Source organism: Lissotriton vulgaris, chromosome 8 (genome assembly GCF_964263255.1).
Source record: "Lissotriton vulgaris chromosome 8, aLisVul1.2, whole genome shotgun sequence".
In the NCBI taxonomy this organism is placed as follows: domain Eukaryota; kingdom Metazoa; phylum Chordata; class Amphibia; order Caudata; family Salamandridae; genus Lissotriton; species Lissotriton vulgaris.
The window spans coordinates 1303631039-1303659000 of record NC_141696.1 but is presented as its reverse complement, the minus strand read 5'-3'; the positions used below and the strand labels follow the sequence as shown (position 1 = coordinate 1303659000).

Here is a 27962-nt window from a genome sequence, read left to right as displayed (position 1 = left end):
AAGGCCCTCTTCTCATAACCCTGTTGATCGGGCTATTGCTCATAGGCATCGTCCTGCTTCAGGTGATCAACTCTGCCTGTCCAGTAATCCCAGGCTCAGGGACTCGTTGTTCAGGCGGCCTTTGACTCAGTCTTTATCCACCTTGCCATTATTACCTCCCACTAGGGAGTCTAGGAGGCTGGACTTGTGTACTCACCAGTTTTTTGCCTCTACCAGTTCTAGTATCCGCGCATTGAATACTGTGTGTGTGTTCGCGCGTGCATCCTTAACCCTTTGGGACTTAGTAGAGCACCTTCTCCCTTCTGTTCCAGAGGAGCCACGGTCACAGTTGCTTCGGCTTCTGCTCGATGCCAGGGGAATGACGCAATTTTCGCTTCGTTCTTCCCTTGATACCACTGACTTTGTGGGTCGAACTCTTGCTCGTTATGTGGCTTTGAGCCACCATGCATGGCTGCGCGACAGTCGTTTCCCGAATAATGTTCGGGATGCCCTCAGGGATCTGCCGTTCAATGGTGTGGACCTTTTTGATCGCCACGTGGATTCATCCGTCTCCCAGCTCTGGCCGGGTTGCAATAAATCTATCACAAATCTCTGCTTTATTTTACTAAACATTTGTAACACACGGGTATAGTAGGATGCCCGGTTGATGTTCGAGGCTGTTAAGCCGTGTCTGGTTTGTTAAAATTCAGCCGTATGGCTGGTTTGATCTTTTTTTCAGTCCTCTGACTGTGTTTTGCCCAAGAGGATCCCCTTATCAGCGTTTGACACTACCTTATGTGGGGTATATGATGGTACTAGGCAACTGCCTTTGCCTTAGTACGCTCCTGTGAGAAGTTGGCCTGATATGCAGTGCTCACTATTCTAGTGATCACTATGTATCAGTCCAAACAACCCTTATTGATGATTGGTTGTAAGTCAACCTTATAGACCAGCTATCCTAGTAGCATGGACAAAAGCAGTCTTTAGGCTAAACTCTAGAGGGCGTGTTAAGCCAGCTGTTATACCATCACATATACCCCTTGAACACCAAGTGAAAGGACACCACACAAGTTGTTATGAAAATAAAAGGATATTTATTTATAACACAACAGCCCTGGACTCTTTATGAGGACAGGGTGCTAAGCACAATACAAAACTCTTAAAGAAATACTGAAAGTCGCACAATTTACACAAATGCCCGAGGGGCACGAAAAACCATATACTATGGAAGTGGAATGCGAAATTACTAGCAGGTAAGTACTACTCTCAGAGACTTTAGAATCGCTAGGCCTACAATGCTGAACCCTTAGATTAGAAGCAGGAGGTCTAGGAACGCCGTGTGCAGAGTGGGAACTCTCACGCGTGATGCGGGACAAAGTCTATGGATACTAGTAAATGCAAAAGTTAGTGTTCTCGGGCGAACCCGACTAGGTAGGTCAAAAACGAAAGTGGATCTAGACACTTAGAGAGTTGGTCTACGCTGGAGCACCGTGGTACTCGGTTTACCTAGCCCAGGGGCTGCGGCTGCATAGGGTTCAAGTGTCGTCGGGTTTCTTCGTTGACGAACCAGGAGCCTGAAGTGGAAGTTGCTGGCAAGCGACCAGTGAAGATGTTCCGGGCTGATCCACGGACTGGATCAGCTGAAGAAGAGTACCTGTAAGCAGAGGGGACCAAGTTCTGAATCACTAGCCAGTGATTAGATGGGCACCAGGATGGCACCGGATGAAGTCACCTCGACCAGGTGAGTGGGCGACGCTGGGCTCTGCAGTCTCTCGGACCAGGAGGCGTTGTCGGCGACCAGGATGGAGGTGCGAGCTGTCCCACCAAGGTATCTGCTGTCGGCGATGCTGGACCCAGGATTGGGGCAACAACTCTTGGCAAATGCAAGCCCACGCGGTGGACTCAAAATGGCACCTGGAGTGGACCAGGAGGGTCCGGGGTGCTCCTCTGTTGGAGGGGAGCAAGGGCCAGTCTGGAGCAACCAGACCAGCGATGGAAGTATCGTAGTTCGTCGTCAGGAGGGCTACAAGCCAGCAGGCAAGTGGCCGGACAACGCGGTGAGCAGCAAAGAGCAGAAGGGCCCCACGCAGATCTCGTGGATGCTGGGGGGCTGGACTTCGGTGCTGGAGCTGCTCAGGGTTAGGGCTTCTCAAACCCCAAAGCACTCACTCGAGGATCCCTCGGCGGTCGGGCTGGATAAGCGTAGTGCAGTTCTGAAGATGGCCGGTCCCTCGAGGTCTCGTCACACCCATGAATCTCAGCTGGGCTGATGATGCAGGTAGAGGTCAGAGGTGCCAGGGAAGCCGGGTCTCGTCGTGCTGGTCGGTCTGGTTCCGGAGGAAGGACGTGCAGCAAACCGCAGGTTACTTAGTTGGTGCCCGCTGATGCAGGGTGACTACTCCTTAGTCACAAGGGAGAAATCTTGAGAAGAAGTCTTGAGTTCCTTTCGTAGAAAGTAGTTTCAGGATTCAAAGATGATCTAATCTGGCAGGGTCCCCGCTCCCACCTTTATACTAAAGAAAGGGGCTGGTATGGGACTAGGTCCTGCCCATGGGTGGGACCAGGAAGGGGGGTGGTTACACCCCTCTCCCATGCCGGACTTTCCCCAGCTCAGGGGCTGGTGTGCCCCTGGAACTGGTTCTAGCCGGCCTATGCATAGTGAGCACCGGGGTGCCACTTGCAGTCACCTTCCTATTCAGCCCTGTCTACCCAGGATACACAAAACCCTGTCTGGGATGGTGCTACCACCGCCCCTGACAGAAAACCCTTTGTCCAAGCTCTCCCCGCTGGAAGGACTCCCAGCAGCAGGAGGTCAGACTTGTGTCTGTGGTGGCAGCATCCATTTTGTGATGCTGAGGCTCGAGTTAACTTTAACCGGGGTTCACAGTTACATACATGTTGTGTCCCTCTAGAAGGGTGGAATGCTAACCCCGTCGCCAGAATTGGCGAGGGGTTAGTATTCCAATTCGTATGACACCTTACTCGACATGTTTTGATAAAGCGATGCCAGAGTTGGCAAATAACCGCGAGGATTATAAGGCACTTAAGAGTATATGGTACGCGTTATCATAGAACAGCTATTAGGACTTGGTTCCGCAAGCTGCAGACGGGCTCAGCTCATGCCAGAGCACCATCTCACATGATTGCAAGCACTCTGCCTTCAGGATTGTTAAGGCCTGCCATAGGAGTGACTGATAGGAATACATGTGTCCATTTTAGGGTTAGATATAGGTATACTATATCTAAAGCAAAGGGTTATTACACCACCTTGCCCCAGCTGTCGTGCAGCCAGTTGTGTCAGATTTAGATGGCCAGCCAGGGGTGGCATAATACATGCTGCAGCCCCTGGTAGGCCCAGGGTACACCTATGCCCTGGGTACCTAAGGTACACTGTACAGGGACTGATAAGGTGACTCCGTATCCAATTAGATATGTACCTAAGGTACATGGAATCCATTTTACAGAGAGAACAGTAGGCCTGGGGCCCTGATTAGCAGTGTCCCAGGTCAACTAAGTCGGAAAACCAGCAAAACACCAGGCAAAAAGTTGGGGGCAACCATAGTCAGGTATCCACCCTCCTACAGCTCCTATGGAGTATTCCTCGCAGACATCCTTCGGGGAGTCCTTCTCTGTCTTTTCTCCTGCAATACTACTGTTAACATCGCTTTAATCGCACTTCGGGTGCCTTTGGTCCCACTTGTATGTAGTGCTTCTAACCTTGCCTTTACAGCTCACACCTTCTCCTCCGCCGCTCTAATGCTTAGTACTATTAGTACAAACATGGGCAGGCAGCCCTTATTGGGCTCGTCCTCCGAGGTACTGGATTGGCCTCTTTTTCTGACCACTTCTCCTACAGCAGATTTGTCCACATTCTCTGCTGCCCCTTACCCGTGTTTCCACACTTCTGCTCGGATCATACTGTGATCTTTCATGGGGTGTATGTCTTCAGAATACTTGCTTCTTCTGGTCGGGGGCACTTCCATTGATCCTGACTGTTTCTTTCTTTCTCCTCTGAATCTGTTCTGTCTTTCACAGAGGATGCCTTTGGCCGTTAATCTGCTCTGTCTTGCACAGCAGATGCATGCATGTTTTTTTCCTTCATGTGGTGGCCGTGGTCACTGACCCGCTTGTGCCACCACCTCTATCTGGTGCCCGGCTGCCTGGTGCCTCTTTTGTCCCATTGCCCTCTTGACGATGTGCGCATCTGAGCTGCTCACGCTTCCCTGCAGGAGGTTTTTGCTTTCATTGTGTGGTTCCAACTTCCACAGAATGTGCTTAGGTGCCTTCCGGTTTGCTTAGATGTTTTCCAGTGTCGCTCCTACTTTGACGCTGGGCTGTGTGCCGTTGGCCCTTTTGCCTGTTGTAACAGACCGCATATGTCTTGGCGTGTCTTCTATTTTACTACCAGCCTTCTGGCTATGGGTTGGTCGCATACCAGTGTTGTCACATGTGTCTAGCTGTTGCAGCTTGAACAGTGCTTCTTCCACTATCTACATACTGGGCGGGTATGCGCTCAGTCATACCGGTTGCCATCTCTCTGGATTTTGCTTACAAGCAACACAGTGCATCTGGTGGATCTCTCAAACCCTAGGTCCAGTTACACTTCTGGCAGTGTCCTGAGATTCCTTTTAACTCCAGCATATCTAGTATGCGTTTTCTTGTTCCATACTGGCACTTGCTGGGCAGGAGTCAGCTACTTGCCTCCATGCTCCATGTCTCTTTGTAGGTGCATGTTTAATAGTGTTTTTTCCACTGTTTTGCCTGGTCGCTTTTTGCTTTCTGTAGTCATCTCGTATCCTATGGACCCCTCAGGCCCTAGGCTTGGTTCATCTTCCCTTTTCGAAGTTATGAACTCTTGCTCCAGCACAGGCATTCTGGCTCTGGCCTTTCCTTCCCCGAACCCAATATACAATATAGGGGTTTCTGGTGCTGTTCTTGTCGGCTTGTGGTACCTTTGCCTTCCATTGTTCTCTGCTCTCTTCAGAGCTTTATGGTTTAGGAGTTAGCTGCGCTGCCAGTACTGTCCCCACTGTGCTTCGTCACATGATTGACGGCACTGTTTTAGTCACATTATTGACGGCTGAGTTTTCTCAGGAACTTTATAGGGTTCAGTCCCAGACCCGTCTCTTCTACAAGTATGGCTTTGGTATCTATTCTAAGTTAAGGAATCTGCGGCTGGACGTCTCTATCCGATGAATGAGCTACTTACATTCGGTAACGATGTATCTGGTAGAGACATAGTCGAGCCGCAGATTCCTTAACGCCACCCGCCCTCCACGTTCTGCGGGGCCTTTTCAGGTTGGGCTTTCTATACTAGTCTCCCTCTGGGTGGCTTGCCCTTCGGCAGGGTGGCATTTTCTTTTCATTCCGACACAGAATGCTTCATCTATTTTCATTGCTACTCTGCCCATTCTCGGGACTAGGCGGTATGCTCATGTCATGTGTTCTTTCCAGCCCTCGGCCTGGATTGTGCGGTGTGAAATATTTAATGTTTTTTCCCTCTGCCCTGCCCCTCCCCGCTCTCCCCTTCCCCATTGCCTTGGGGTCTCTTACCACCCCGGCGACCCATTGGCTCAACTCTATTGGCTCTGCCACACTCTATAGGTCTCCTATTGGGGTTACTACGTCTCTCTCTGGTGACGTCTTGTGGTGAGTTATCCTTAATCCTGTGCGGACTTGTTGTCCTTCATGGTTATACATTATGGATGTGGAGTCTGCCAGACTGTTTTTTCACATCCTCCTCTCCCTCCAAAGGTGATTTGGCCTTCCCCTTGTGGGGTTGTTTTTCAGAGCGGTGCTCTGCTCTCCCTATTTCTACTTTTCAACATCCAGTGCCTGGCACTGTCCTTTATGGTGCTGTTTTTCACCTTTCAATTTCTTTTTCATAATTTCTTGCAAACTGTGCCTATATTCTCACAGTTTTTGGTGGTGTCTCCGAAGAGAACTGAAATCAGCTCGCCGGGAGGGGCATGTATGGCTACGCTGACATCATGTCCGTGGACGACATCCGGGCACAGTCGTACTGTGCCTCTCCCCGGCGCGCAGAAGTGCTGCTGCAGAAAGTTTTCCGGATCCAGTCTGACGCCTGGGGATTTTCTAAGTTAAGGAATCTGCAGCTAGACTATGTCTCTACCAGACACATCTTTACCAAAGGTAAGTAACTTGTTCTTTAGTTCCTGAACTCTAAGAAGATGGTCTTCTTCGTTCTGTAGTCGTACAGAACTTGAATCCAATGGACACTCAGGCATGATTGAGGCTCTCTCATATGGTATGTAGTTGAAGGAGCCATGGTTGTTACAAAAGTGTGGCATGACATTTACCCTCTTAAAGTCAAACCTGCCTCGGTCATCTGTAGTCCTTGCTTTATATCTGATAGAGACTACTAGCTGCAGATTCCTTAACGTAGAATTATCCCCAGCGTGAGATTGGATCCAGAAAACTTTTTGCCACAGCATGCCTGCGCCCCGGTAGGACGGCACCAGGTGACTTCTCCCTGTCGTCGTCCGCGTACGTGATTCCAGCGAGGATACATAAGCCCCACCCTGGCGCGCCTTCATCAGTTTGTTCTCTTTCCGCGTGCAATGCAGATCCGGATTGTGTCCTGGCCTGTTTTCAGGCCTTCCATTCTTTTTCACACTTCGGCGTAGTGGAACAGTTGGCGAATGCCTTCGGGCTTCAAGACGTGTACCTCTTGTTCACGTCCCATGTCCGCGACGGACCCTCACCCGATCTGCATGTGGTGCCTGGGTGAGCAGCACGACTCGACAGATGGCGACGCCTGTCAGCACCTTAAGCCTAAATCACGGTGGGAGCGCCATATGAAATTGCTGTTGGCGCACTTGTCCAGCTTGGTGTCATCCCAGCGTCCGTCTTCTACCTCGGAAGCAAGAAGCCGCCGGTTGCGTCTGCGACATCGTCCTTTGCCACGGCCACAGGGCCGTGGTTCGCCGGCTGGTAGGTCCTTCACCTTGTCTCCGAGGCACTGTCCTCCTTCAGCGGTGGGCGCCGGCTCCCCTTGGGACATGCCCCCCGCCTGTCGCCTACCTACCCACCGTATCCCGGCGTTGGGGCGACTAGGGCCCAAATGACAGCCTACACTGCGGCTCTGCAGGCTTCTTTGGCCCCTTCTCCACCTCCTGAGACGCCCGCGGATTCCTTGCCTCACGCGGGTACTTCCGCAGAGTCGCTGGCGGGTCTGGCCCCGGCGCCAAAGGTTTAGGCTTCAGGTCATAGGAGGGTGGTGTCGTCGAGGTGTGGTCCTTCGGGGCTTCCCTCTTTGGCACCTGGCGTTCCTGCATTGCCGCAAATCTCTGCGGGGCTCCCTGTGGCATCGCAGGAGATAGCCGGGACTCCGGGCTTGCCTCCAAGTCCTCCTCGGTCCTCTACACAGGCCCCTGCCTCGCCAGAGACCAAACCAGCGCCGTCTCGGCTCCGGGAGCCTTCCTCCCCGGCTCCGGTGAAGTTGTGGGCGGAGGCTGGGACCAGGGGTGCTTTTCCGAGTCCCTCTCGGTCCTCGACGCGGGCGGCTGCTCTGTCTGAGGTCAAGCTGGCTTCTTTTCGGCACCGCTCCTTCGCCTTGCCGGCGTCGACCCCGCCCCGTCTCCTGGAGAGCACGTGGTGGCAGAGGTCGACGCAGCGCCGCAAGTGCCCACTCCGGCGCCGACCGACGTCAGTCAGGCGCCGGTGTCAGACTCCACAGAGCCGCACCGGCGTCGGGTTCTAGATTCGTCTCCCGAGGTTCCTTCCTCTCCGGAGGTATGTCATCTGTTGGTGTCTTCCTTCCCGGAGACTGGGCGCCGTATTGTTGCCTTTTCACCAGCATCTTCCAGGGAGTGCTCTTCGTCGTCCCCACGGCCTAAATCCTCAAACCCTTCTTTCCGTGGCTCGTGCTGGCTTTTCCACTGGCCTCTTCGCCTTCCCCTAGAGCCCATCAGGTTCTCCACTCTTCTGTGGATCCCCCACTATTCTGGGGCTGGCCACTTCCTCCTGCAGCTGGACTTTGGGACGGATGGTTCAGTCTGCAGCCGTCGCCCACGAAGGAATTACTTTCTCCTCCACTGCGCCCTACTGAGGCCAGTGTTGCCATTGTTTGGGAGATTTCCACAGCTGCTGGTATTCTGAGGGTGGGTGAACCTGTCACTCCATTTCCTACAGACAACCTCTTGGAAGTTCTCCACCAGGGCTCTGGTGGACGGGGGGAGTTCCTTCCTTTTGAAAGGTCACTCCATAATTCTCTTATGGGGGCGCCCTGCCACAGGTGATTCGGTGGCGCTCCTGCATCGCCATTGTGCTGCTCCGCATGACCCGGTCTGTCTTTCTTTCCATCCTTCTACTCAAGGCGCTCTTCTGCGGAATGCCTTTCCATGCTTGCCTGTGGTGTTGTTTCCTCAGTCTTGGGAGGCCCGGTGGTTAGATTCATGGGGGCATAATGTCTTCGCTTCTTCCAGTGCCGCCTTACGCGCGCTTAACACTTTGTGTGTGTTGACCAGGGTTCTTGCAGCCTGTGGGACTCCACAGAGTCCCTTCTTTCTCATGTCTCATGAGGGGGCCCATGTATTGGATGGTAGGGAGTGGGCCGTGTTTATTCTTTGTGTGGCTTTGGATGTTGCGGATGCTCTCGGCTGTGCTATGACCACCTCTGTGGCTTTCCGTCACCATGCTTGGCTACGTGATGCTGTTTTTCCTGAATATATTAGGGAGCGTCTGGTTGACCTACCCTTTGACGGGGTCCTCCTTTTTAACCCTCATGCAGACTCTACCATTCAACGTCTTCTTGCGGGGCTCCGTGCTCCGCCTCCTCTTGGTAGGCGGGTTTGTTGATCCTCCAAGGCTTGGTGGGAGGTTTTATCCCACTTGCTCCTGGTATTTGCTGTTTGGAGTGGCTGTTACATTTTCTGTGTGGTTTGCTGTGCCCTCGGGGTCCTTGATTGGCACCTCTCTTCAGTTGGCTGCTGGTTCAGCCCCTTTTGTGGCAAGGATGTACTTTTTGGCTGGTTTATAAGCCTTCTGTGGTTTCTGCCGCAGGTTTATAGTTTTGTTCACCGATTCAGGACACAAGGCATGTGTTTCCAGGAATACGGCACTCTGTCCTAACTACATCAGGACCCGTATTAATACCATCTGCCTGGAATAACCTCCCGATTTAGGCAACATATTGACCATCTATTGTTGCCTACGCCAGGACTATAAGAATGAATGGATGAATGAAAGTTGAATGTTCAAACAATAGATAGAGTAAACTTTCGTGTGAATGAGTGTGGTTGTATGGTTGAAGTGTGGTCAGTACTGGGTAGATCTTAATTCAGCCTAAAATAATGTTTTGTGTCTCTGTAGTATAATATTAGTTTTTCCCAATTGTATAGGCTTTTCTTTTGTTCTTAAAGTATCACTTTGAAATCAAAAGCACTATCTAATTTATACATGTTTGTCTTTTGAAAATCACAAAAAATATATCTAAAAGGAAGAAATAAAAAATATGTATTTTTCTAATATATGTTGTTGAGTCTATTTGGATTGACCCTGTGTTTGTTCTGTGCAGCTTCAGCCTCTGGGTTAACCACCCCCCCTTTTCATAATGTTTGGATCCTCTAGCTAGGACCTTTATAAATCTCAGGCAGGGTGCCTTCTTTCATTCTCTATACAGTTGTTTTTCTCCTCCCGCCTGCCTTATTGCTGAGGCGCTGTTCTGTCTGGCCTGTTGACTTCCAGCTGTGATGGATTCGGCTGCTCTCTTCACTGGGTGTGTTTCCGGTAGAGGGCTCTTGTCTTCGTTTCTACCCCATCTCCTTGGAGTCTGTGGGTTGCTCTTCTTCCTCTGCGTTGCCTGTACCTCTTGGGCTTCCGGTGGCGGTCCCTGGTACATTTACTGGGCTTGGGCTTTACTGGCCTCCTTGTGTATTGCCCTTGCTTTCTCCTGCTTGGTGAGGGCTGAACTGCCTCTTTTGTCGTTATAACACATCCCCTGTGGGGCCGGTGTTCTTCTGTGATGCTGAGTTTCTCTTCTGCTTGGGGGGGGGCGGGGGACTGTTTTTTCCCCTGTCCCTGTGACTTATTCCCTGTTGGGGAGGACTGAGCTATTTTCCCTGTCCCTGTTACTTGTCCCCTGTTGGGGTCTTGTGTTTGTCCAAACTGGAGAGGCCCTCTCGCAGACCCTTGTTACCCTTGGGTATGGCTAGGGTATCTATTCTACGTTAAGGAATCTGCGGCTAGTAGTCTCTATCAGATGTACGAGTTACTTACCTTGGTAACGATGTATCTGGTAGAGACGATTCTAGCAGTAGATTCCTTCACGGCCCGCCCTTCCTCCCAGTTCTGCAAGGACCTTTCTTGGTCTTCGGCACTCGCCTACCTCTGGGTGGTTGTCCTCTGCGAGTGCCTTTTCTAACTTCCTCCCAAGGGGGATGTTCGTCCTGATGTTGTTTGATGTGTTCCTTCCTTTCTGTCGAATGGTTGGTGGATTCATGGGTACTTCGTCGTCCCTGCTCCCTGGTCTTTAGTGTGGGGTTGCTCGTGTTCTTCTTCCTTTCATTGCTTACACTTCTGCACTCTGTGTCTGGAAACCATGTGGCAGAGCTTGTGAAATTCTTCGCTCAATTTTCCACCTTTTTTGAATTGCCGTTTTTCTTTTAGGTAAACCTGCTCCTCAAGCCCATAGTTCCCAAATGTTGCAGGCAGATGTCTGCGACAGGCCTTAATATGTCGTATGGTACCTGGGTTCTATACATTAGGCAGTCTTTTGCAACCCATGCTTCCTCATGTACCCTAAGGCTAGATAAGAGAGAAGCCAGTGTGTTCTTGGTTTTATATAAGGAGTCCAATTCAAAATCTCATTATCCTCGGAGAAGCTGTTTTCTGAGATGTCCGTTGTTCTCCTCATTGGAAATTGTAGCATCACCTCAAAAATAGGCAGCACTCATCTTTATCTTTGCTCTCCTTTAGACCAAGGATGAGTGCCAGATTTGAGTCCTTCTCTGAATCCTCTTTTCTTAATGGATATTTTCTATTTTAGGTTGGTTATATGAACGTTCTTCCTAGATGCCAGATCGAATCCAGGCATGTTTTCCAGCAATAGAATGTCACTGGCTCAATGGTGCTTAATGGTGTTGTCCTTGTAGTTATGTAACAATACTAGAGCGGTGTTGGAGCATCATATAAGGCGTCACTACTACTAGTTATGTTGGTTCTTTTGTCACTCCTCTTCAGATGTGGTATCTGTAGCCTACTGTTATTTTTCTTTGTTTTTCTCCTCTTTAGCTGTATATTTTTTTAGGAAAAAATCTAGTGTTTGAGAAATTTTGTCTCAAAGTATTTGGGCTTCAAGTGTTGTGACATGTGCAGGGAATAGATGTCAGTGAAATGTAAATGCACTAATGCACTCTACAATTATCAGATAGCAGGATGGCAAGCTTACTGTGGCCTCTCTTAAGGAAAGATCTGTGATCCCCTTGCAGTCCGAGTAGTGTACCAGAAGTTATTCCCCTGACTCACAGGATGGATTACACAAGTACCAGCACTTCTTGTCCCACAGTCAGAAAATTAAGTGCTGAAAGTCCAGGGAGAAGTCCTGCGAAGAGTGATTCCTCTTCTGAACTGGTCCCTGTGCTGCAACCTTTACAACAAGTAGGTTTCCCTCCTGGATAAACTTTCTAATATTGACTTGAGACTTTACAGAAAGCAATGTGTATGCATTTAACCACATCCACTCGGCCCTACCTCCTAGTCACAAGCCCCTTAGTGCTTCGAAAAACCACTTTGGCATCTGTAACTTCAGCCTCGACACCAGGGCATGGCCGGCCTTTGCTTTTGTCACCAGCCTCCAAATCTGATTGCTGTCAAATAGATTCTGGTGCTCGCCGTAGCAGCACAAGTGTTGGAGTGTTTCCCACATCCCAGAAGTCAGTTCCAGTGTCAGTGGCTAACCTCTTCAGCACTGCTGCTAAGAGGTTTGCCGACTTTCTCGATATAATTAGAGGTTCCTCAAATTCTAAAATCACCAGTACTGAAACATTTAATCACTTTTTTTGGGTCTGATCCCGATGCCCTTTGTAATTCATACCATCCCAGTCAGGGATGAGGATAATGAATGAAGCTGTCAAAAATACCATAGTTGACAACAACTATCACCACAGTAAAGTCCACAGCGCATCCATGTCATTGTCTGTGTCGATCGTGTTAAGAGTATTGTCGGCAAAGACCCCATTGATGATGCCCGTACAACGGTTGACAGCACCGTCAACGAGAATAACTTTGTTGACGCTGAAGAATACCAAAAAGCCTTTGCAGTTGGTGACTGGAGTCAATGGATTTGACGACGGTGCCATTGACAGCGCCAAAAATATCAAAATCATTCATTGTAGATTAGCTATATTCAAGATGGTTGTGTTTCCCTGTCTCCTACACCAACTGCAGAACCACCCTTACCAGATGTAACCTCGATGGTTCCGACAAGTGAATACAGCTCTCGGGAAATTCCTATGGGATGGTGCAAGGTGCGCGTGGCCCTACGAATGTGCTTTTTATCTACCTACTGCGGGGGCTAACGTCCTCTGACATTCACTCCTATTATCAGACCTCACACCTGCTAGTCTTAAACGAATGGTGGTATGGTAATAGGGAGGATCCGGCCTACGCAGTCGAGCGACGATTTGTGGGAGATCGTTCGCTGCGATACTGTTCTCAGCACTGCTGCGGGGTGCGCTGCCATCGGCAAGGAGGGTTGTGTTTCAGGTCTGGAGGCAGGCGCTGCAGAGAATGGGGTGGTGGAATACACTGACACAGGAAACTCCCCTCTGGAATAATGGGCGCTTGCGGCAACTGGCGTCCCTGCAGGGGTTCCTCTGGTGGGATCAGATAGGTATCTCGGTCTTGGCAGATGTTATGAGGGAACTGGCTCTAAAATCCTTCCAGGACCTTCACATGCCGAAGGTCCCAATTCTATCAGTACCTTCAATTCCTGAATGCTCTGTCCCCAGCCAATAGGGCTTGGAGTCCTTGGCAGAGTTCAGCCCGTTAGAGGCGAAAGTTTTTATGGGTGATCTCCAGGATTGCAAGATCTCCAATATCTATCCATCCCGAGTTACCCTTTGCTCCTCCACATTACAGAAACTCAAGGGGGATTGGGAAGGCGATGTGGGCCCATTAGACCAGGAGTACTGGACGAAGGCCATAGCTGCTCCGCGGCAGGGAGGCCATTGCGGTACGGCTGCGCCTTGTCCAGTTCAAGTATCTACATAGGGCTTTTTTTACACGGGTACGTTTGTAGAGGGCGGGGCTGATTGCTTCTCCTCTGTGCCTTAGATGTAATCTGGAGGAGGGTACACTTAAACATACCTTAAACATACTGTTTGGCATTGTCCCTCCTTAGATCTCCCCACTCGGCAAAACTTGCTCTGCTACATGTCATGGAGGGGATAGGAGGCAACATCTGCAAACGCCACTTATTTCAATTTGGCCTTACTCTGGCGAAAAGGGACATAGCAAGGGCGTGGAAGGCACCTAGGGCCCCTTCAGTAGCTGTGTGGAAGAATGATCTGAAAAAAAACAGGTTAGTATTAGATTCCTTACCTTAGAATATCCTCAGGCGTCAGACTGGATCGGGAAATTTTTGCGTAGCAGTACCCTTGCGCGTCGGTAGGCGTCATCTGCGGCTCCGTCGGCGGCGTCGTGGGCGCCAAGATGACGTCGTTGGAGTACTTAGACGCCGCCTCCGCGTGCTGACGTCAGTTCTTCTTTTTTCCGCGCCAGCAGCGCAGATCCGGAAAAAGTGGTACCGTAGTCACTTTTTGACTAACTTTTTTGCGATCTTTTTGATCATTTCTCGAGTCTTCGACCTCGATTGGTGCTGATAGGGATGCCAGGTTTTAAGCCTTGTGGGGACTGCGACCGACTGATGTCGGTCACCGACCCTCACCGTCGGTGCCTCCACTGTCTCTGCGTCGATCATGACGACAAGACCTGCTCCGACTGTCTGAGGGCCCTAGCGGGTCGGGTGCTTCGGCCCGACGACGCCGGGTGCTGTGGCCCCGACGCCCCCGGCGCCTTCGGGCCCGGCGCCGCAGGGCCCCACTGGATCCGCTTCTGGGTCCGGATCGTCGCCGGTCGACCTGACGACCTCACCGGCGCCGGTTCCACAGGTGCCACCTCCGGCGCCGTCCTCGGGTGGTGCCGTCCCCAATACCTCCCTCGACCTGGTTCCGGCGTTGGAGCGGCGCCGCTGGGCGCCGCTCTCGACGCCGCTTGGGGAGTTCTACTTCAATGAACCGGCCCCGTCCTTTGACAACCCTGATTATCAGGATATGGTTGATGAGGAGTATTGGGAGGGGTCTGAAGACCCTCTGACACGTAAGTGTCAGTCCCAGGAGGACTGGACAGGTAGACTTGGGGATGCCAGTGGTCCGGACACTTCGCCAGACACTGATTTTGTCTCCCCCCCCCCCTACCGTGGGTACGGAGGAGGGGGCAACCTTCAGTGTGGTGTTGACGCGGGCAGCCAAGGCCTTGAGCTCCCCATCGCGGCCGTGAGGACTAACCTCCTCACTGAGGTCCTTAAACTGCAGTCAAGCTCAACAGAGCCTCTGCTGCCATTTAATGAGGCCTTGACTGACGTTCTTTTAGGCACTTGGTCCAGGCCCGCTACAGGCCAGTCTGTAGATAGGAACGTGGCCAGACGCCACCGCCCGGCCCGGGCAACCTTTGTTTCCTGTCCACCCACCCCAACCCCGAGAGCCTGGTCATCCAGGCCTCTAATTCCCAGACCGCATTCCCGTCGGCTCCGCCTGATCGTGAATCCAAGAGGTATGAGAATTATGGAAAGAAAATATTCTCCTCCCTTAGTTTGGGACTGCGGTCTTCCAACACTGCATGCCTCTTGGGCCGTTACACCCACTCCCTGTGGGACACGGTCGCGGACGTGCTGCCACAATGCCCGGCGGAGGTCAAGGCTAAACTCTCCCAAGCCCTTGCGGAGGGTTGAGATGCGGCACGTTTCTCCATCCGGTGTGGGCTGGATACCACCGACTCACTGAGCAGAGCGATGGCAACGACGGTGGTGATTCGTCGCCACGCCTGGTTGAGGTCCGCCAACTTTTCAACTTATGTCCAGAATACTCTCATGGACATGCCGTTGGATGGGCGTCGCCTCTTTGGCGACAAGGCAGCCCATGCGCTTGAGCGCTTTAAGGACTCCAGGGCTACGGCCAAGTCCTTGGGTCTCTCAGCCCCGTGCAAGCAAACGGCTGCCTTTCGCTCCTTTTGTGGCCAAGGAAGGGGCGCCCCCCACATGTGCTGCCAGTCACGCACCGCAGGCTAACATCCAACGCGGTGGCGGCCGTGGAAATCGCCGTGGAGGCAGTCGGGGACAACGGCGAGGCCAGTCCGCATCTTACCCTGCAGCATCCGCCTCAAAACCCTCCTAGTCCGTGCTTTCAGGCCCATGTGACGCCAGGGGGGGGGCAGGGTTCGCCATCACCACTCCCACTGGCGCACTGTCACATCGGACAGGTGGGTGCAGCAAATCGTCCGAAGGGGCTACTCCCTTCCCTTCGAGACGACCCCTCAAGCCATGCCACCGCAATACCACCGCGTATCGGGGGATCATCTGCGGCTTCTGCAGGAGGAAGTTACGGCCCTCTTGGCCAAGGGGGCCTTCGAGCGCGTTCCTGGGCCAGAAGTAGGGTGTGGTTACTACTCCCACTACTTTCTTTCAAAAGGGGCCTACGCCCTATCTTGGACCTACGGAACGTCAACGGCATCCTCCGGAAGGAGAAGTTCAAGATGCTGACACTGGCTCAGGTCTTAGCTGCCCTGGACCCAGGAGACTGGATGGTAGCGTTGGACTTGCAGGACGCTTATTTCCACATCCCCGTCCTTCCGGCCCACCGGCACTACCTGCAGTTCACGGTAGGCCACAAGCACTTTCAGTTTACCGTGCTCCCCTTTGGCCTTACCAGCGCCCCACGGGTGTTCACGAAAGTGATGGCGGTGGTCGCAGCTCATCTGCGCAGGTTAGGGGTTTCAGTCTTCCCCTACCTCGATGACTGGTTGTTGAAGGGGCCTACGCCCTATCTTGGACCTACGGAACGTCAACGTCTTCCTCCGGAAGGAGAAGTTCAAGATGCTGACACTGGCTCAGGTCTTAGTTGCCCTGGACCCAGGAGACTGGATGGTAGCGTTGGACTTGCAGGACGCTTATTTCCACATCCCCGTCCTGCCGGCCACCGGCACTACCTGCGGTTCACGGTAGGCTACGAGCACTTTCAGTTTGCCGTGCTCCCCTTTGGCCTTACCAGCGCCCCACGGGTGTTCACGAAAGTAATGGCGGTGGTCGCAGCTCATCTGCGCAGGTTAGGGGTTTCAGTCTTCCCCTACCTCGACGACTGGTTGTTGAAGGCGGGCTCGCCCCAGACAGACGTCAGCCACCTCCAGACGACGGCAGACCTCCTGCACCAGCTGGGTTTCTCCATCAATGTGCCGAAGTCACACCTGTGCCCCTCTCAGAAGCTCCTTTTCATCGGAGCTGTTCTCGACTCAGCGCAGTTTCGGGTTTAGCCCGCCCCCCCCCCCCCCCCCCCTCCCCCCCCCCCGAACAGCGGGTTCGGGATATACAGGCTCTGATTCCGATCTTTCAGCCTTTATCCCGAGTCTCGGTCAGGTTGACGCTGCGGCTTCTGGGGCTGATGGCTTCCTGCATCCTTCTGGTGCATCACGCCCGTTGGCGGATGCGGGCTCTGCAGTGGGACCTGAAGTTTCAGTGGGCCCAGCATCAGGGCAACCTGTCCGACCATGTCCTGATCTCGGAGGGCACTGCGAGACAGCTGCAGTGGTGGCTCACGGACCGCGATTGGGTCAGCGGCAGATCCCTCTCCCTTCCCCATCCGGAGCACGTAGTTGTGACGGACACGTCCCTCCAGGGCTGGGGAGGCCACATGAGAGAGGCGGAGATCAGAGGCCTCTGGTCTCCGGTGGAGTCCCGGCTCCATATCAACCTTTTGGAACTGCGGGCGATTCGTCTGGCACTGAAGGCATTCCTCCCCTCTGTCCGGGGGAGTGTAGTGCAAGTGTTCCCGGACAACACCACCGCCATGTGGTACTGCAACAAACAGGGCGGGGTCGGGTCATGGACCCTCTGCCAGGAGGCTCTGCGCCTCTGGCAGTGGCTGGAACATCAGGGTGTGACCCTGGTGGTTCAACACCTGGCAGGTTCTCTGAACACCAGGGCGGACAAACTCAGCCGCCGGTGCATGATGGATCACAAATGGCGTCTGAACTCGGACGTGGCGCAAGGCCTCTTTCAACAGTGGGGGGAGCCTTGGTTAGATCTATTCGCCGCAGAAGAGAACCAGCAGCCAACTGAAGAGAGTGCATCATTCGCAGTCATCGTCTCGTGGGCTGCTGAGGTCCTTGAATTGCAGCTGCCTTTAGTCGAGACCAATATTTTTTTACACACCTCCTGCAATCCCACAGACGTTACCTGCAGTTCAAGGTCGGTCAGGAGCACTTTCAGTTTGGACTACTTTCCTTCAGCTTCACCTCCTCTCAGGTGTTAACGGTACTAGTTTTCCCCTATCTCAGCAACTTCACTGATGTAGACTGCTTCCAGACAACGATGATCTTCTTGACATCGAAGGGGTTCACAATTATCTGATGCCTTCCAGATTTTGGAAGAAACTGATCACAATTTTCAGTGGTAGCTGCTCAAACATATTTGGTTCAGCAACAAGCCCCTCTGCCATCCCCACCCAGAGCTAATGGTGGTGGCAGCCATGTCACTACTTGGCTGGGGAGGTCATCGGGTAGAAATGGAGATCAGAGGACTATCCAAGGGAAGCCTTGCTCCATATTGGTCTGTTGGATTTGCATTCCATTCATCTGCTGCTTTCATCCATCGAGGGTAAACTGATGTAGGTTATCATGGAACAAACTGTACCATGTGGTATTTCAACAAACACACGGCGTGTGGTGTAGCCTCCCTTGTCAGGATGCTCTGCATCTTTTGACGTGGTTGAAGCACCGGGGCACCTTCCTTTTCGTGAAACACTTGGCAAGGTCCTTGAATGCCAGAGCGGATTATCTGATCAGGTGGAGCCTGGACCATAATGGGTGACATCCACATTGCAATTTGGGACAAGGACTCTTCCAACAGTGGAGAGATCCCTGGTAAGATCTTATCAATTCCATTGAGATGCATAGTATCAAGAATCTCCTGTCTCACCAACAGGGCAGGGCCGTCCACCAGAATCTGTGTAACCTGCACCTACATGCATGGAGATTTAGCATCAGCAAAAGTGTGCATTTGACTTGCTGGCTGAAATGGAGGATTCAATCCTTGCTGTCCGATACCCTACCAAGCAAATTAATTTATGCTGTGTGCTGGGCAAATTTTTGGCCTAGTGTGACGTTTGCGGGACTGACCTCTTACATGCAAAGCTGTCAGTTATCGTTTTGTTTGTTTTATCTTTGGCCGATCAAGGCATTGCAGTGCACACTATAAAATTTTATTTATGCCCTATTGGCCTTTCTGTGTTTGCCGGATCAACTGTCCTTGTTTCAATCACCACAGTGGGAACATAACTTAGTCTTGACTTTCTCTTGTGTACGCCCTTCAAATAAATGCATAGCTGTTCGCTGTCTCTCCAGACCTCAAAGACCCTCTTGTTCATTGCGATGACATCAGCTCTTCACATGAGCATACAGAAGGCACTTTCAGTGCATCTGACGTACACCACATTTTGCCTACACAAGTTGATGCTGAGCACTCGGTTGCATTCTTACTAAAAGTTGTGACTCCATTCCACGTTTTGCAATTATTTACTTTGCTAGTATTTTTAGTTGCTCCCCTTCTCTACTCAGGAGGCGAGGCTCCATCACAAAAAGGGCTTTAAAGCTGTTAAATTGATCATACCAATGTCCACTGCGTGGACAACCAGCTTTTTGTGGTGGGTTCTCTGGAGCAAATAAAGGGAAGGCAGTGAAGAAGCGGACCTTGATGAGGTGGATTGTCCTCTTCATTAAGATGTGCTAAGCACTGGCCAAAAAACAGCCCCCTTGATGTCCATCATGACTAAGGCTGCTACCAGTGCATTGTCTTGCTGAGTCCCTATCCTTGAAGTTGCCAGGCTGCGATGTGGAAGTCCATGCATAGGTTTATGAAGCACTATTGCCTTGATATCAAGGTCCTGTAGGAGGGGCATTTCGCCCACTTGATCTAGCAAGCATTTTTGGTCTGATACCACTCCACAGACCCTCCACCTGGGTATGTACTTCTTTGTTACCTATACTCGAGTGAATAAACGGAGGTTAAAAGTATCCATCAGAAGAAACAGTGAGTTTTAGTAACGCTCTTTCTGCAGATTCCTTGCCAGTAGAATAATACTCTACCTACCGCTCCGCTTTCCCACCTCCCTGCTCTGTGAAGTGGCCCATTTTTTTTTCTACTAAAAAAAACTTGCATTTGTATTCAGCACGGCGGTACAAATAGTTGTTAACGCTCTGCGTCTAGGTGCCCAGAAGAGAACAGAAACTGACGTCAGCGTGCAGGGGTCACACTTGTATATGGCTCTGCTCCTTCATTTATGTGGTGGTGTGAAGTCAGCATTGAGCCGCACCTCGCCACCTAGAGGTGTAAGTTTGCCGGCTTCAGTTTGGCATCCGGGGAGTATTCTTAAGTGTGGAATCAGTGGTTCAATTGAATATCCACCAGAAAGAGTATTACTGAAGGTTAATTAACTTGTTCTGCTCTGTTTTAAGGAGTTTATTAGTCTCTTTATTACCACATCTGTAATAACTTGTAAGAGGGCTTTATTCCCTATGAACTTTCTCTAGCGTACAGAGGTCCATTTCCACCCTGTCCTATATCTAGTGTCTGGTTATGATTTCCATGGTTTTGCCTTCATTACCTTAATGCAACCTTTTGTTATGACTATAGTATACATTATTGTTTTCTTGTTGCAGTTTAATCCTTCAGGAAACTGTCATTGAGACATCACATTTCCCTCCACATTCCCTTCCACTTTTTGCCTGATGTCTATTATGAAGGTGATTGATCCATGGTGCAACACATTATAGCAGACATTTGGCTTCAGCTAAGCAGCATGGATCTGTAACCTCAGAGAGAAAAGTCTTTAATGTGAAGTTGCCATCCTATAATGATATCCTGTAAGGGACTGTATTTGATTTAAACTAAAACATGTTTGAAAGTAATTATAAAATTCCAACCAAAACTAAAAGGTAAAAAAACAAAAACAACTTGGTGTTTAAACCTTCCAATTCTATCTTCAGTGTGTTGGTTGGATTTTCTTGCATTCATTGTAAAGGCTGAATTTCTAGTTTTTCTGAAGAAATGTCCTTTTATTATTCCCTACTGATGTTTTTGATCGAATGTACAATTAACATAGACACCATCGATTTATCCACCTTTATTTTTCCAGTTTCTGGAAGTTCCATATATTTCCAGAGAGAGCCCACAAGAAAGCTTGGATGATCACAATGTGTGGATCCCACAGAAGGGAGAGCATGACAGCTGGATCAAAAACCTGACTTGCACGCTGCTGGACAGTAGTGGGGTGAAAAGTGAAGTGCTTCAGTTACTGAAGCCAATGTGTGAGGTGAGAAGGCCTGTAGCTTAAATTGACTGTCACAATACAGTGATATGATACTAACGTCTACTGTCAGATTAAGTTAAAGAAAACAAACACTAATCTTAAAGATAGTTCTTGATTCTATAAACCTAGGTTTGCCTGAGGTGAATGTAACCATTTAATCACCCGGCAGATATTTTACAGTTGTTGAGAAGGAGGTTTGGGGGTGGTTAGCAATGAATGCTTAGGGAATGGACAGTTGGTTTGTTGTCAATACATGGAAATAATTTGCTGAAGTGTAAATGTAACATGTAGATATGAAATGCTATCTGTGGATAAGTGTAATCGGTCAGCTTTACTGGGTCACATTGCAAGCAAATTTTTTACATTTTACATTTGCCGATGATTTGTTGAGCCACTAGTTTGGATGAGGTCGGCAAGAGGCTTAACATATAGATAAAAGATATGAGGGGGCACAACCAATCCTATGTTAACTCTGCAGTCAGTGGTCTGTGGAGGAGATGTACAGAATGAATGTCAAACTTATTGGCAACATCCAGTGGGAAAGGATCAGAACCAACACAGCATTGAGATAGGGATCCCATCTGTCTCAGGCCGATTCATTAAGATGGAAGTATCATTAGTGTCAAATGTAGCTAATACCATTAATCAACGCAGAGCTACGATAAAATACATTCACAATTAGCTAGAAAAAGTCTGGTTAAAATAAATACGGTCTCGTTAAGCTGCCATCCTATGATTGTCAAGACCAGCGATCATCTCTAACTCAGTGCTGTGTCCAGATGTAAATCAAGCCTACATAGGATTGAGGCTGTGTTTTGATTTCCTTAAAGAGAGAAGCTGTTAAATGGTATGACCTTGTAGGAGTTTAGACTCTGCAGGTAACAGTGATGTTGTTTTATAAAGACTCATATTTAAGGAGATCCGATTCTGGTTTCTTCAGTAAGGCTATCATAACTATCATAACTATCCATTTAACTGAAACAATAACAGGAACTGAGACTAAAATAGAGGCATTTAGTGATAACCATCAAGGTTCTCAAAGTTCCGAAGTTGGTTTAACTTCAGCAAAGTCAGTGGACAGGAATCTTAGGTAAATCTGATTTGCTGTGTGACATTTCTACTTTAGGTGTATTAGATAATACGAACAGTGCTATGGCAAGCAACATAACAAAATATGAATGTGATTGTTTGCGTAATGAAACTTATTTCCAGGGCTTTGTGTACCAATCATAGATTATTTCATTTATACTTGCATCGTTTAATGCTAGGTGAAAACAGATTTTTGTCAAACCGTACTGCCATACCTGATCCACAACATGCTTCTTGAGGATACCAATGATTCTTGGCGAACGCTCTTGTCAAGGCATGTGCAGGGATTCTTTACCACCTGCTGTAAAGCTGCCCCTTCAACGAGCCGCTCAACCACGCCAGCCAATGCAGACTCAGGTAATTGAGCTTGAGCAGTGCAGCGCTATCCTTACCCTGCATTATAACATGCTTCCTTTTAATAGATAACTAACCTATTCTTATTTTGATTTATATCTTTTCAAACTTAGAGCCAGAAGCCCTCGCCATCCCTGCAGCCTTAGATAAAATATCAAGGCGAACAATGCTGTTTGTTGTTGACTACTTAAGGAAACAAAAGAGGTAAGATATGAGACAAATTCTGAACACATCGAAAGAGAGGTTTTATCCGCCAATTGCATTCTCCCTGAATGACCATGTGTAGGAAAGCGTCCCTTTTGCCAGATACCTGATGAGTGTGTCATTTGATCCTGCTAACCATGCCCCAGCACCTGTGTTCTTTCTTAAAACTATACCTTTGTCCCCACAATTGGCACACCTCTGGCCCACCTGTAAGTCCCTTGTAAAAAGTACCTCTGAAGCCAAAGGCCTAGTGGCCGGAGAAGACCTCTGAGGGCTGCAGCATGTATTATGCCACCCTCAGAGACCTTTCACCTTAACACCCCCACCCTGCCAATGCGGACTGGGTGTTTTGGTACAGACCAAACTAAAGAGTCGACATGGCACGCATCGTGTACCATGCCCACCACCCTAAAGGCAGGTTACACCATGCCCAAGTGAGGGCACAGCTGCAATAGCAATATGCCCCTACAACACAAACTCCACAGCTCCATGATGACTTTACTGAAGTCTGGGAAGTTTGGTATCAAACTTCCCAGCTCATTAAGCCCACTCTGATGTCAGTATTGGATTTTATGAAAAATGCACACATAGGGCAAATTAGAGATGCCCCCTGAAAAACGACCAACGATGGTGTGGTTTCTGACTGGCTCCTAGCCATCGGCCACGACCAGACAGGTTATTGGACCCCAGGGTAGAAACCCCTCTGCTCTCTGGGTCCAGGAACAAAGCACATCCTGGGAAGAGGTGTCATGCCTCCTGCTCCTGGATATGCAGGGTTCTTGAAGAGGGAGCTTCAAAGGCATGCCGCCTTTGTTAGCTACCCCAGCCTTTTGCTGCTATCAGCAACTGGCTCACACTGGTTCTGACCTCCATTTTGGGTGCGAGAACCAGCTGGAAAGCTTAGCCGGGACGGGAGATGTGCCCACCTTTGCCAGACCCATCCCTCAGGTGGGGTGTGGGGGAGGGTGGGGCGAGGCAAAGCACACATCTCAGTCCTTGACATCTTGTAGTTGGGGGGGGCCCTCTAATCAGGAAGAGGCTTATGGCCCCTCCGACTGGAAGGTGGTATACTAGGGGGTGTAGACACCCCAGGGAAGGGACCCTTGGTCTCAAAGTGCACACTGTAATGCCCCTAAACCTATTGTTTAGGGCACCCTTGAACCTTGCCTCGTCAAATTCGATGCGACAAGCAGGATGGAAGACCTGTGCTGCAGAAGAAAAGGATGATGACAACTGCTTTGGCCCCAGCCCTACCGGCCTGTCTCCTGCTGTGAACCCCTGCAAGCTGAACCTGGCCTGTCCTACAGCCTCTAAGAACCCCAGAGACCTGCCCTTCCTTCCTCCTATCTCACGTGGACACCAGATTTGTCCAACACCAAGCCAAGCCAAGCACTCCAAATCCAGTCGGATCCGGGCGTCCTCATCACTCTGCGCCCAATGCCAACGGCCCGAGTGACCCAAGGCCCCAGTGAGGTCCCCTCAGCGATACTGATCTGAGTGCCTGCGTTGGACGTCCACCTATCTGCACCTCGATGCTTGCAGCCTCAATCTGAAGGACCCCGCCCCACTGCGACTGGAACTGGTCAGAAGAATCCAACACGAAAGGAAACCTCTGCATCCACAACTCCTGTGATGTGAGGTGCCCGACTGACGATGTCCTGGTGTCCAGCAACTCTTCAACTTCATCCTCCAGTCGGTGGTTCCCTTCGTCCAGTCTTCTGGCTCTAGCCTGCAGTCCTTTTCCGTGACCGACGTCCTCCATTGAATTGCATTGGGCTCCCAACACTTCCTAAGCACTCTGCACCAGGCCACCCCTGTTCCGCTGGTGGTGTGGACTTGGTACTAACTTGGGACCACCTTTACCCTGATCTTAACCCTAGGAGCTTGGCTTCTGAGACCGAGTGTCCTGCCCTGAGCATTCCCCAACCAAGGTGCCCCATTGGCTAACATTGGCATCCTGCTCCCGGCTATCCTTGTACCGCTGGTGGTGCCCCTTGAGTGCCAATTTGAATCTTGGTTCTACCCCCAAAACTCCGATTCCAAAACCGTTTTACCTACATGCAACTTAACGCATCATTTTTCCTATAGGATTGACTGGCTGGTTTTCTCTAAACATTTTAGAGTTAACCTGCATAGAAATGTCCTTTGTGGTGTAAACTGTTAGGAGTGTGTATCGTACCAAACCAGAACTGTAATCCAAAAGTAATCTAATAGTAATCAAAACGTACTTACCAGCATTTTTTAACTGTTTTCTCAACTGAAAAAATTAACCTGAATGTTCCTGCAAATACAGTATTCACTGTCTTGCTGAAAGTAACATTGTATGAAGAGTTTAACTTACCTGCTATAATTTTCTAGAAATAAAATAACAGAATCATAACTTTTTATAGAAACAATTGGACCGTCTTTGAGTGTGTGATACCATTTCTTGTCTGAGTGTGTACAACAAATGCTTAACATTATCCGATAAGCCTGACTACTCAACCACACTACCACAAAAGAGAGTAAGGTATTATCCACTTTATCTTTTTCTATACCTCTCGGGATCTACTAGACTCTGCACACACCATACTTTACTTTGGTATAGAATATAGAGAGCCAGCTTCCTACACAGTGATTGAAAGATTTAAGTTGGGCTGTACGCAGTCTCAGTTTAAAAAACGCAATTTGTTAGATTAGAGACCACAGCTATACTGTATCTTAGATGAGTACATGAAAATGACCGAATTGTTCGAACATTTAATATTTAGCCAAGCATTCCAGTGGCTTTTCAAATTGGATCCATCCTCCCATTTTACAGCAACTGACTCTTGGCATATTTGTTTTCTTTTCTTTCTCAATTGTTCTAGCTCCACTGCTCAAAATGTAATCTATTGTGCACTTTTTTGTGTTTACAAGACAATCCCAGTGACGAAAATGCCCCTAAATGTGGCATTCTTAGATTTCTAGTCCACCTTTGATTTGGGCTCAAGAAACCACCTTTCGGAAAAACTGTCCATACTAGGCATAGAGCCAAGCCTTCTTTTTTTAATTCAGAAGTTGTATTCTGGAACCTCCACCCTGGTGAGACTAAGCCAAATGGAGAAAATCAGCAGGAAATTATACTCTAATACCGGTGTCAAACAAGGTGTCCTTCTAGCACCTCTTTTGTTCTCTCTTTATAATAATGTTATATATGAAGACGTTTTCAAAAGTGTCACCTAATGTCCCATCAATTAATGGATCATGGCTTTACTGTATGTGAATGACTTCAGCCTTCACGCTAAGACCCTCCTCAAAGCCCTACAGGCACAGCTCCTGGCAGTGGGAACTTATTGTTTGAAAAAACAAACTAAACAAAATCCAAGATAATGATCTTTAGGAGCAAGTGCTCTTCGAAGTTTTCATCCTTAATAAATCAAGAGAAACTTTAAGAAGTGACTTCTTTGAAATATCTAGGTGTTCTAATTGCCAAAACACCAAAACGGCCAACACATTTTCAAACTACTATTGGTAATTCAGAAGTTGCTACTAAGGCAATTTTGTGTATAGTTAACAGCGTACATGCCAACATTTTATAAGAGGAAAGTGGAAGATTTAAAAAAAAAATCGGGAGAATGTATTTCTCCCTTTAACTTCTACTGAGGTGTGAATCGGGTCAATTGGCATGTATGGGGCTTTCTAGTGTGCTGCTACGGGTTTAGAAATGAGATATGCGAATATATGTTTTTACCTTGCTTGTCAGGAGCACGGAGAAAGCGATATGGCAGGCAGACTGAGTGTGACAAGCATGCTGAGCACTGGCCTGCAGGAGCGGGTAATTGGCAGTGCAGTCCCTGTCGGATGAAGCCTGCGGAGGAATCAGGTTTTTGCATGCAGAAATCTGTAGTCTCCAGCCTGAATCGGGGGCATTGGCTTGTATGGAGCAGACAGGTTCATAGGTTCTCTAGCTCCATCGAAAATGTCTTCGTAGGAAAATTGGGAAGCCAGATCTCCTATGGAGCAGAGTTGTGGGGGCTTGACAGATCAAAAGAATGTGTAGATTGTTCTGAGAGGAGGTTCTGGAAAACATTGTTTAAATTACCAGCAAGCTTCCCATCCGCTGTGCTGGAGGCGGAAGCACACTACTCCTCAACTGAGTCCAAATGTTAATCCGCCCATGTTAAACATGGTCTGAAAAGGCTGAGTTCAAGACCTGTACACCTCGTTGATGAGACCTTGAAAGGAAATTTTCCCATACAGCTTAAATCCAGCTATCGAATGGCAGAAGGAAGCGGCGAGATTGGGCATATCACCATCTTCTAATCTAAACCTGTTACCAAGCAAGAGGCAAAATGCCATAATAAATAAACAATCATGTACTTTGAAGTTCTAGGAAATGTCTGCCCTTGGCAAACTTTGCCTTGTTTGATCCTGCCAAACGAGCTCAGAAATACCTTGTCTTGCTAGCAAACCACAGAGAAAGAAGACTTTCCATCTTAGCCGGGAAAGTGGGAGGGAGGAGGTGCCTACTACTTTATACAGTTGGGAACACTCTCAACCTGGAGGTTTCTGACAAATGCATATGTGGCAAGAAATATGACATGGCAACACTTTGTAAGGTCAGGTCCAATATGATGGCTGCCTAGCAACGGAGCAGACCAAATACTATTTTTACCAATTGACTTTATGGACTGTGTGACCAGTACAGCAGGCTTATATCTAACTCTCATCTGGGACACGCGTACAAAACTTCAGAACGCTTAATGAGTTATTTTCTGTGTCCATCTTGCTTAGTACCACTCTGTGACTAGTCCTAAAAGTCTGCTTTGCACCTTGGTCCTTTATGGCCTGTTTTATCTAGCCCTGATCTTAGAACACATAGCATTTCGGTTTTGTTTTTAATCGATTTAAAATGTTATACTGTGTTTTTTCAATTTGTTTGTGCAAAAGGCTTCTATGTTTTGCACAGTGGGCCGAAAACACTTTAATAAAATATCAAATATCTGTTGCTTCAAAGATAGGTTCACGTCATATGAAATACCAATATATACAGTACTTCTGTGAGAGGCCTTGCACTTCAACATTGTCCAGTTTCTGAGATCTGATTACCAGCCTTGAGTCTATGATAGTTACCAGAGCACCATTGCTGTGAGAAGAAAGACTTGGGACTGTCTTCTGTGTCTTAGTGGGGTAAGGAGATGTCAAGGAACAGAGATGGAGGGTGAGATGTCAAGGAACAGAGATAGAGAGTGTTAGTTTAGGAATAAACATTTAGTCAAGCTAAAGCACACTTTTCTCAGCGATAGCAGCAAACACATTGAAGACTGCAATTACCACAAAGCACCCTGCCTAAGAACTCAAGTTTCCTAGTTCCTAGCATGAATAGCTCATCCAGCCTAAGAATTTTGTTTCTCATCTTGGATTCAAATAAAATCAAATCAGGTGTTTGTTAAGCGCACCTACTCACCGGTAAGGGTCTCAAGGTGCTGGGGGGAGGTGGGGGTCGCAGGTTCCAGTCCATCAAGGAGGGGGTCTGTTGAAGAGCCAGATTTTGAGGTTTCTTACGAAGATGGGGAGCGATGTTATCTGTCTGAAGTGGAGCGGAAGGTCGTTCCAGGCTCTTGCCGCGAGGCAGGAGAAGTAACGGCCTCCCGGTCTGGTCTTTCTTGGTCAGGGGACCTCAGCGTAGGAGAGCTGGGCTGATCGTTGGGTCCTTTGGGGTGCGTAGAATTTGAGTCGGCTGTTCAGGTATGCTGGTCCGGTGTCGTGGAGGGCCTT

General features: G+C 49.3%; 1 protein-coding gene across 1 annotated transcript in view; it reads left to right on the top strand.

Moving 5' to 3' along the window:
- ATM (ATM serine/threonine kinase) overlaps positions 1-27962 on the top strand; it is a 1399724-nt gene that overhangs the window by 892376 nt on the left and 479386 nt on the right. The window contains exons 36-38 of the mRNA XM_086935231.1: positions 20403-20579; positions 21845-22022; positions 22133-22223. Of these exons, the coding sequence (XP_086791357.1) occupies positions 20403-20579; positions 21845-22022; positions 22133-22223 (446 nt within the window). The remainder of the gene's footprint in view (positions 1-20402; positions 20580-21844; positions 22023-22132; positions 22224-27962) is intronic.